The 10964-nt window shown below is 47.8% G+C and overlaps 1 protein-coding gene across 1 annotated transcript; it reads left to right on the forward strand.

Annotated features, from left to right (window-relative positions):
* Positions 1 to 335: 335 nt before the first annotated feature.
* On the forward strand, positions 336 to 8957 carry map1sa (microtubule-associated protein 1Sa; the record flags this gene model as incomplete). Its single annotated transcript, XM_046041955.1, has 7 exons — positions 336 to 396; positions 487 to 588; positions 2303 to 2385; positions 2717 to 2857; positions 2942 to 6047; positions 6668 to 6882; positions 6964 to 8957. Coding segments are annotated over 7 exons (3864 nt in total), but the record flags the coding sequence as incomplete, so codon positions are not given.
* Between the last annotated feature and the right edge of the window lie 2007 nt (positions 8958 to 10964).

Raw genomic sequence — 10964 nt, forward strand, 5'->3', positions numbered from 1 at the left:
GGAGGAGCTCAGGTTAGTGAAGCTAATCAGTGAAGCAAACTCGTCCTTATGAGCTGATGAGGAGACGTTTCTGTTTTAATGAGGAAATGAAATGCAGCTCAGAAGGGAGGAGGTTTCTCATGCTGCCTGTTTTTATATTAATCTGTACAGATAAATGCCCCCCCCTCCCCTGAACAGCACTAAAACATTCATCTAAAGCTCACATTAGTCTGGGAAACAGTGACATTTTTATATTCTGAGGTGCAGCACATGCTCATGGACACAACAGCGCTGCTGCTGGGTTTCATATCTGACAAAGATTTTGCTTCACCTGCGCTGCTACAGCTCCATCCTAGGGGAAACGCTGTCTCCACTGGGATATCAGAGGACCGAACAGAACCTGCTGTGTAGCTGGAGGTCAGATGGGCTCCTGTGATTGGTCAGCTCTCAGCTGGGATGTGACCAATCGGTTTCACAGGGGTGTGTGTGTGTGTGTGTGTGTTCCAGGTGTGCGGTGTTGGCCTGTAGATCTGGAAGTTCCTGTTCTGGACCAGCAGCTTAAACTCTTCGTGTCGAGACACTCGGCCTTCCTGTCGGAGGACGTCCCAGGTAAGACCACCGACGTGTCCCTTTGTGTTTCGGCAGGTCAAAGGTCAGCTAACTTCCTGTCAGAGGACTTTCACATTAGAAGCAGAATGATTTAAACTGAACTTGAGCTCCAGCAGGACCGAGGCGGGACGTAGATCATTTCCTCGTACGTTTCTCTCTGCAGGAAGTCCAGTTCTGTCGCAGGACCAGGCGTGGCCGGTTACCGTGTTCAGTTACAGCGCTGCGGCGGTATCAGCTTTTTTTATGTCTCGTCAAAGACGGAAAGTTCAGGAATCCTGCAGGTTGTGTTCAGCGTCGAGAAACGCGGCGTCACCTGAACATTTAGCCCGTCGAGAAAGAAGTCTGCGGATGCCATGCCGTCACTCGTGAGATCCCTGCGGTTTAGACAGTGTTATATTTAAGCCTGAACCTGCCGTGTCTCCGTCGTCCCTGGAGTCAGAGTCCCGGTCCGTGTTCACTGAGAGCCTCCCTCCGGTTCTGGTGCTCAGCTACCAGGACCTCTAAGTTAGCTCTCCGGCTTACTGTGCTAACTATGCTGTAGTGTGTGGGGTACCGCGGGGGACACGAACTTGATTAAATGGCTGAATTTAATTACAGAATTATCGAATCAGCTGATCTTAGAAGTTAAGTGAAGCTAATAGCAGAGCAGCATCAGTTCATTTACTGTTTACTGTGCACCACCACTGCAGCTTCCCAACGCCGTGGATCATTTACACCGGGATCCGGGGACGGGTATCGCTGCTCGGTGTCGAGTAGAATCCAAGCGTCTCCCGTCAAACCAGAACTTCAATCGATACTTTTTGTAGCCGCAAAGAATAAAATGTAAATGCTCCGTACTTGTATAACGCCTTTCTGGTCTTTTTCGCCGACTCAAAGTGCTTTTACACTACATCTGCATTCACCATTCATTCACATTCATACACTGGCGGAACAGCTGCAGCCGCCCCTGCAGTTACTATCTGTATGGTTTTGCTTGCAATCAACACAGAAAGAAATGGAAGGAGCAGGTCGCCGTTTATCACCACGAGCTCGGCTTTCTCTTGGTTTCATCTGGTTCATTTAACACGCCTCTCATTTTTATTGGCTCTTCACATCACTTGTCACCGATCAGAAACTTTCTCCAAAAGGCAGGAAATTAAGTGTTGAATGCTCCAAATTTTCATCATACAGTTGGTTTTATTGCATTTAAATCTTCTTACCTATTTTGTTATTTGGCTCAGGACGGAGTGTGATGCTCCCTGAAAAACATGATGGTTAAACACGATTTACTGAGACGTCACGTTAGAATGAGTTGCACTTCCTCTGTAGATATGAAGATTTAAAACATTTATATTCGTATTAAGTAGATTGTACATTATCTTCAATATCAGTAGTGTCAGTGAGTAGGCTATGAGCCAATCGCAGCACAGCTAGGCAGGACTCACCACACGCACAGCTAGCGTCCAATCACAAGGACACATGCAAGTGATGAAGAGAAGCGCATTTTCAGTTTCGATACTGTGGAAAAGGAATCTGTTTAAAATATTCAGAATCAATGTGTATCGAAACATCAATAAATCTGACAACACCGGGTGGGGGTGTGTCAGCTGAGACACACACAGTAACACACACACTGAATAAAGAACAACGTGTTGCTGGTTCTCAGTGTAAAGACTGAAACGCTGTGATGGCCGGAAGCTAACATGTCTCTGGCCGGCTGCTGTGTCTCCTGCAGGTCAGCGCACGCTGCAGCACTGCGGAGACGTTCTGGACACTCATGTTGTGGTGAATCCAGCGCACGACTTCGTCTGCTCAGAGGTGAGAACAGAAGCTCCTCCCAGCAGCCGCTGGCTCTTTAACAACCTGAAAACACTTGCTGGATCCTCAGTCAGAGCTGAGTATGTGCCAGCGTTTATTATCCGAGGAATTGATTCCCATCATGTGACTTCACCTCAGCCCTCTCCGGCTGCAGCTCTACAGAAACCTGAGTTGTCCTGCAGGTCATGTAATCACCGATAGATGAGATTAGATTCAGCTTTCAGGAGGTACAGAGTGATGTAGCGGATATGAGGACACACACAGACGGCAGTAAGGTGGGTCTGTGTGAGCAGGTGTATGGCTAAGGTGTGCTTCCTGTTTGTGTGCCCAGGTGCGGCGGCTTGTCTGCGATTCGTCCCGACACAAACTGCTGGTTCTGGCCGGTCAGTGTGTGGAAGACAGCGGCGACATCGTGTTACAGAAAGGCTGCTTCTCTCTCAAACACTTCATCCACATATTTGCAGACGAACAGGTGAGAGAAGGTGTCGCACTGAGCCGATCAGGCGCTCGACTGTTTTAATGTTCACAATAAGACCGTGTGGTTTCTCTGTGGCAGGTCGGAGAGTTGTTGAGCTCTGCGGACCCAGCGGTGAAGGCCAGCCTCACCCTCAGCTGTCCAAATGTCGGCCTTTGGAAGGACTCTGTGCTGGAAAAACACAACCTGCAAGACTTCATAAACATCCAGATCAACCCTCCGCTGGTCCTCCCAGAGATGGAGGGACTGCAGGAGTTCACAGAGTACCTGTCTGAGTCGTTGGAGCCCGAGTCCCCCTTTGACCTCCTGGAGCCCCCGAGCACCGTGGGATTCCTGAAGCTCTCGCGGCCCTGCTGCTACATCTTCCCCGGTGGGAGGGGGGATGCCGCCTTCTTTGCTGTTAATGGTTTTAACGTCCTGGTGAACGGTGGCTCGGATCCCCGCTCCTGCTTCTGGAAACTGGTTCGACACCTGGACAGAATCGACTCGGTGCTCCTGACCCACGTTGGTGTGGACAATCTTCCCGGGCTGAACAGTCTGCTGTGGAGGAAAGTAGCTGAGCAGGAGGAAGAGTCTGCTGGATCTCAGACTGAAGAGGACTGGATGAAAAACCTCATCTCTCCTGAGATCGGGGTGGTCTTCCTCAATGCTCCCGACAGACTGAAGTCCGTACAGGGAGATCCCAGCGAGCTGCGGAGTTGTGACCAGGTGTCGCTCACTCTGCAGCACCTACAAAGACTGGCAATCAAACCTGAACCCCTCGTCCGGTCCAGCGGACCCAGTATAGAACCAGTTATCTTGTTTCAAAAGATGGGAGTCGGCCGTCTGGAGCTGTACACGCTGAATCCAGTGAGCGGCAGCAAGAACCTTGAGGCTTTAATGCAGATTTGGCCAAACAACGGATCAAATGTAAAGGGCTCAGATCTTCCACTACCATGCCTTGTTTCCATTTGTGCTTTGCTGGTCTGGCATCCTTCCAGCCCTCAGGAGAAGATCATCCGTGTCCTCTTCCCAGGGTGCACACCGCAGACCAAAATCCTGGATGGACTTGAGAAACTCAAACATCTAGATTTCCTCAGACATCCGGTTGTGTGTTTGAAGGACCTAGAAACATCCAAAACTGAGAAACAACCCAAACGAGCAGAGAGTCGGGAAAGCCTTAAGTCCCAGTCTAAGGACTTCAGACCCAGCAGTGCCTTGCAGAAAGACAAGCTCGGACGAGTAGATGTCAAAAAACAGGAGGTGAAAACGAAGCCAAAGGTGGGTGACGCTGCACCTAAAGAGAAGAAGGATGGGGAAGAAAAGCCCAAACTGCAGGATGCCGATGCAAAATTAAAGCCACCGAAACCTGTCGACAAGCTTCTTCCAAAGAAAGATGCATCAAAAGAAGAGAAAAAGGAAGTGAAAAAGAAGGACGAGAAGGTTCCTGCTGCAGCTATAAAGAAAGACGAGAGTGGAGAGAAAAAGAAGGAGGTGGTAAAAAAGGAAACTTTAAGTACAAAACCAAAGAAAGACAGCAGACCTGAGCCAAAGAAAGACGGCAAGAAGGATGGGAAAACGGAGGAGAAGAAGACGGCAAAGCCAGCTGTTAAAGAAGTGAAGAAAGCAGCAAGTACAGAAGTAAAGAAAGCTTCGGGTAAGAGCGGGACGCTCAAGAAAGATGGGACTCTTCCAAAGAAAGACCCTGTCAGTAAAGGGACTAAAGGTAAGCCAGGGTCCAGGGATCAGGAAAACCAGAAGGAGGCAGATCGCTCCAAAGTGTCAACGCCTGAAGACATGACGGCTGAATTTGAAAGACTTCGATTGGAAGATGGCAATGGCGACGGTGGTCAATACGCGAGGCCCACCACGGTCACAAATGGTAATGGAGCAAAGGCTGATGGGAACCAGCCTTTGACAGTAGAGAGTCCTGAGAAGTTTCGTTGTATGGAGATGAGGACTCCTAAGGGGGACCTCAGTGTTAACTTTGATCTCACTCCGGCTGAACACCAGCTGGTCGGGGGCTCCTTGAGAAACGGAACAGATGATATATGTGCAAGCTTAGGGGGAAAGGCCCCGGAGCCGGGGTCTCCTGCAGGTTCTGCCTCCAGCTGTACAGGTCAGTCCCCTGAAGGGGACATTCTGTGTTTAGTTGATGACAGCAGCCTCGGGGCGAGAGGATCCAGCCAGGGCCTTGAGGATTATAACCAGGGAGGTTCTTGCAGGACCTCAGACCTGAGCTCCTTCAGGGAAGGTCTGGAAAACTCCACGTCCTCTCAGGACAAGCAGTCCAGTCTTTTGACATTCAGTCCTTTCAAAGACATCATGCCAGACTCCTCCCCCACCATGACCTCCATGCCGGCTGAGGTCGGCTCTCCTCACTCTACAGAGGTTGATGAATCCCTGTCGTTTTCTTTAGAGCAAATGCTGCCACCCGCCGCAGGGTCACCCAGAGGCACCATGGGAGACCGAGTCTACTCCAACGGACATGTTAGTGACGCCGACTCCAACGCGGGGACGGCCTTACCCCTGAGATCCAACGATAATGGATCAGAGGAACAGATCCATGGGATGTCAGAATTTATCTCGGATGTTCCACATGATGTCGACCTCTGCTTGGTGTCCCCTTGTGAGTTCCAGCACCCCAAGAATCCGGAGAACCATCAGCAGCACGTTGGCCCCGACAACAGCTCGCAGGATCAAAGCAGCAGCGACTGCCCTTCATCCTACAGCCAGGAAACCCCTCCCACATCAATTAGCGACTCCCTCCCGACGGCCACGGACTCTGACGCCCCCCCCAGTACAGAGGAGTGTCCTTCCATCACAGCGGATCTGGACTCTGATGATTCCAGTAACCTCCATCCCAGTCAACACTACTCCCACATGGGAGGGCAGCTTTCCTCCCATGACCCGCCGCCAGCCCCGGTAAAGGATTTGCCCCCGTTACCCCCACAGCCTGGAGCCTGCATGGCAGACCCAGAGGCTGAAGGCTCAGTCAAAAACCTGAAGAGTTCAGCTGCCAAGACCAAGAAACCCACAGGTACAACGCAGAAGGTGACCCCTGGAAGTACGGCAGCCCAGAACCTTAAGTCCAAAGCCGTCAGCTCCACAGGGTCACTGAAGATGACCTCCAGCCTCGACACAAAGCTTTCGTCCCGGAATTCACTCGGAGGCTCCAGAATCGGAACCGCAAAGCCTTCATCCTCAGGTAGGCGTAGTCCTGGAAACACTGAATGTTTCCTGAACGCAGCAGAGCTCTGCTGCGTTCAGGAAACATTCAGTACGTTGATACACAGATTTAGTTCTAAGTTATGACAGGGTTCCTGTAAAAGGTCTTAAAGTGTTGATCAGGGAAGTTAAGGTCATGAAAAGTCCTAAAAAGTGTTGAATTTGACTTTTAAAATGGTGCCAGAAATTTTAGTTTGATTCATCGATGCTTGTTTTGACTGTAGGTAAGACCAGCATCTTGTTCAGGGCGGTCACCACTAACCGTTCTTTTCATTATCGATGAAACGGACTTGTTCGCATCCAGAGAAAGAGGGAAAAAAAACAGAGGTGACGTCCTCAAACGTCGACAACCCAAATAAACTGACTTCACTGTCAGAGAGGAAATAGTGACGCAGCGATTCATTGATTATCCAGACAGTGATCAGTCTAATCGTTCTCAACTGCTGTACAACCTGAGAAACCTTCTCTAGCTCTGGTTTCATTCTGAAACCAGAATCTCAGTCCAGTTTAAGACCCGGTTCTGATGTGGTCCCGGTTCTGAGCTCCTGTAGGTTTCTTCACGGGGAACACGTGAATCTCATTCTTCTGACTTCCTACCAGCTTCCAAACCTGCAGGTCCTGAGGGTTCAGCGGTCTATGTGGACCTGGCCTACCTGCCGTCCGGCTGCGCCTCCTCCACCGTGGACCAGGACTTCTTCAGACGTCTTCGCTCCTCGCATTACATCATCAGCGGAGACGACCCCGTGAAGGAGGCGGCGATGAGGAGCATCCTGGACGCCCTGCTGGAGGGGAAGAGCAGCTGGCCGGAGGTCCAGGTCCGTACAAACACCGGCACATGTGCTTCTCCTTCTTATGATTGGTTCTCTGATTGGTCTGTTTCCCTGACTTGATCTCAGGTGACTCTCATCCCAACGTTTGATTCGCTGGCGATGCACGAGTGGTACCAGGAGACCCACGACAGGCAGGCCGGGCTGTCTATCACCGTGCTGGGCAGCAACAGCACCGTGGCCATGCAGGAGGAGACCTTCCCCGCCTGCAAGGTCGAGTTCTGAGCCCGCAAGCCCCGCCCACCTGACCTCTGACCTCTGCTCAGGTGGACACAGACCAGACAGTGGGCTTTTGTTGTTGCCATGGTTACAACCAGACCAATGAAAGGTGTCGTTAATAATCTGAAAGCTCCGCCCCCTTCAGTTGAGTCATTTTAGTGAGCATGCTCAGTTAGTCCTCCCTGTTAGTTCTGGAAGTTAAAGTGACTGTGATCACTGTGTGACATCACTGTCACTTCCTCTGCTGGATCAGGACCTTCAGCTCACCTGCTAACAAACGTTAGCATGTTAGCAGGAGGCTAACACCAATGGCTAACGTTAGCAAAGCGCTAGCTAAAGGGCAGCTTGATGTTAGCCATGTTTGTTTCCTCCTTATCTCCGTGGTAACGCTAAAGGTTGGTTGCTGACATTTTAACGGGGCGGGCCTGGATGTTGGCGCGTAGACGCAGCTTTCTGATGTCTTCACGTCCAGCAAAGAGTGCGTCCTTGTCTCGCCTAGCAACAGTAACTAAGGGAGGGTGGGACTTAGGAAGAATCATTTAAGGCGTGTTTGTCTAGTAATTATACAAATTGAATTTCACACCTACCACAAGTTTCCGTCAGGAGGCGGGAAGCTGAACACCGTCACCTTCAAACCGCCGGCCCGATCGATCGGTGTATTTTCCTGCTGGCTATCGATCTGACTCTCACCGCTAGAAGGTTTGGTTAAGTCCAGGAGGCGGAGGGGTCTGGACGTGACGTCAGAGTCCAGGAGGGGACCTGTGTTGAGGCTCCTGATCCAGCAGTTTAAACATTGGCAGGTGAATCTGATCTTTGGCGTCTGATCAGCACTGTGATGGTTGATCACGGCTGCACGGCGCTCAGGTCTGAAGTAAATGTGCCTCATTTTCCCCCTCACTTAATACTACATTACCCATAAGCCTCAGCTGTTCAGAGCTCAAACCTAAAGTGAACTGATTCAGATGCTTCAGCTTCTTCTTTATTGATCCGTGTGGCGCCTCTCTCAGGCGGCCCTCCGGTCCCACAAGCAGGTCCCCGGAGCTAATGCCGCCCCCGGTCTGGAGCGCTCTGATTGGATGGTTCTTGCAGCAGTGCTTTCTGGGACATTTCAGATTAATCCTGCAGGGAAAGATCAAAATATCAGAACTAGTTTTTATTTTAGAATCACGAAGCTGAAAGTTTCCTTTTTAATTTCAGAACAAATCAACAAAACATTTCAATCTCTAACTTATTTATTTATTTTCATTTGTTTAAATTCCCGTCTGAAGAAATCTGAACTTTGGTACGAGTTGTTGATCGGTCTGTTATCAGAGAGGAAACATTGATCTGAGCCTGATCGCTGTTATTTTAATTTAATTTGAAGCAGGTTTTTATTGAACAACATATCTGGTGAGTTTATTGATCTGCAGTTTGACCGTTACTGCAAAACAATCATGTTAAATGAATTTCAAACAGGAAGTTGGATCTTGGGAGATAAGTTATTTAAATAAAGTCGTATTTTGAGGAAATTAAATCCCCAATTTAAGAGAAATCTGATTTATAAGTAAAATTCTGACGATACTTTTCATATAATTATGACTTTGATTCTTAGACTATTTGGACTCTTCCTTGTAAATGTAAAATTTTATTGTCATGTTTTGACTTTTATTTCTACACGTCATGTCCATATTTATAATTCTTAGAAATCCAAAGGTAGAGTTATTTCTTACTGAACCACGACTTTGTTTTGATATTTTATTATCTAGTTTCTTCATGTGAACGGTTCTGATCAGACGAAGGTATTTCCTCTGTTCAAACACTAATTTTAATGTTTCATTCAAAATAAAAGTAGCCCTTTAACTGTCTGCAGTGTTTTATTTTGAAAAGCATGTCTTTATTAAGCAGCTTTCATATGATTCAGGAAGTGACATGATTTTAATTGATTACGGTAAAACTGATCATCTCAGCATGTGTAAACGAATATATCAGATTCCCAGTTCAACTTTTGGCAGACACATCACCTGTGAAATCTCCCACTGAACAGCTGAGTGAAACGGCGTGACGCTGCCCCCTGCTGGGCTCAACAGGAACAGTCTACGCGTGTGATTGACAGTAAATTGATTTAAAAGTGACCTCTGGTCTGTTGTTCCGGATCCTGGATCTCGTTCAGACCAGACAGCCGTCCCGTCAGCACCTCAGCCCGGAAGGAAAACCAGTTCTGGACTCGTCAGGAGAGTCTTCGCAGAGAGCGCTCCCGTTTTACCTTCTCTGCTGCCTCTCACGTCTCCTCCGTTTATCTCCTGTCCTCCCTCCCAAGATATGTCTTGTCTCTGTGTCCACTTAAAAACGGCTCTTATAGCATGAGACAACTTGATTCCATTAACCATAAAAACCTGGAGGACATATAACATCTGAAATCCTCCTCATGCTGCCTTGATATTCTATAACTACTGACCAATTTCTATTATCTACGCAGAGTCGCAGTTTAACACACTTCTCTGCCCTTCTTTTTCAGCAGTTACCCACCCAAAACCCTACGCAGAGTCGCAGTCTAACACACTTCTCTGCTCCTCCATTTCAGGAGTTACTTAGTGAAAATCATATAGTGACGGTGTCTGCCCCCCGACCATCGAAATTATTTAAAAAGGTAAACAGAAGAGGAGCTGTGCATAAAAACCTCATAAAAATTAAAACCACAAGAGCAATAGTGCAAACGAATAGGAGAGTTAAATGTGGACTCTTAAACATCAGATCTCTCTCTTCTAAAGGTGTACTAGTAAATGAACTAATATCAGATTATGATATTGATTTATTTGGTCTTACTGAAACCTGGCTGGGTGATGGAGAATATGTTAGCCTAAATGAATCCACCCCTCCCAGTCATATTAATACTCACATTCCTCGAGGCACAGGCCGAGGAGGTGGAGTTGCAGCTATCTTCGACTCTAGCCTACTAATCAGCTCTAAACCTAAACCAAACTATAACTCATTTGAAAGTCTTGTTCTTAGTCTTTCGCACCCAAGTTGGAAATCACTGCAACCAATTCTCTTTGTTATAGTGTACGGAGCACCTGGCCCGTATTCTGAATTCTTATCTGAATTTGCAGAGTTTTTGTCAACTTTAGTCCTTAAAACGGACAAAGTTATTATTGTAGGGGATTTTAATATTCATGTGGACGTTGAGAATGACAGCTTTAGTACTGCGTTTATCTCTGTTAGATTCCATTGGCTTCTCTGAGTGTTCATGAACCGACTCACTGTTTTAACCACACCCTCGACCTTGTTTTGGTGTATGGTATTGAAATTGAACATTTAGTGGTGTTCCCACAGAATCCCTCTTTGTCCGACCACTGTTTGATAACTTTTGAGTTTGTATTGCTGAACTACACGCCATTGGGCAAAAAAGATGTCTGTCTGATAGTGCTGTAGCTAAATTTAAGGATGCGATTCCATCAGCTCTAAATACATTATCTAGTCACAAAGTAACGGAGGACTCCTATGCTAGTTTCAGTCCCTCCCAAATCAATCATCTTGTTGATAGTGCTGCAGGCTCGCTGCGAATGACACTGGACTCTGTAGCCCCTCTAAAAAAGAAAATAGTAAAACAAAGACGGTTAGCTCCATGGTATAATACTGAAACTCGCAAATTAAAGCAAATATCGCGGAAACTTGAGAGGAATTGGCGTTCCACCAAAGTGGAAAATTCTCGTTTAATTTGGCAAGATAGTCTTAAAACTTATAGGAAGGCCCTCCGTAATGCTAGAGCAGCGTACTACTTGTCATTAATAGAGGAAGATAGGAACAACCCCAGGTTTCTTTTCAGCACTGTAGCCAGGCTGACAGAGAGTCACAGCTCTATTGAGCCAAGTATT

Source organism: Micropterus dolomieu, unplaced genomic scaffold, assembly GCF_021292245.1.
Source record: "Micropterus dolomieu isolate WLL.071019.BEF.003 ecotype Adirondacks unplaced genomic scaffold, ASM2129224v1 contig_9697, whole genome shotgun sequence".
In the NCBI taxonomy this organism is placed as follows: Eukaryota; Metazoa; Chordata; class Actinopteri; order Centrarchiformes; family Centrarchidae; genus Micropterus; species Micropterus dolomieu.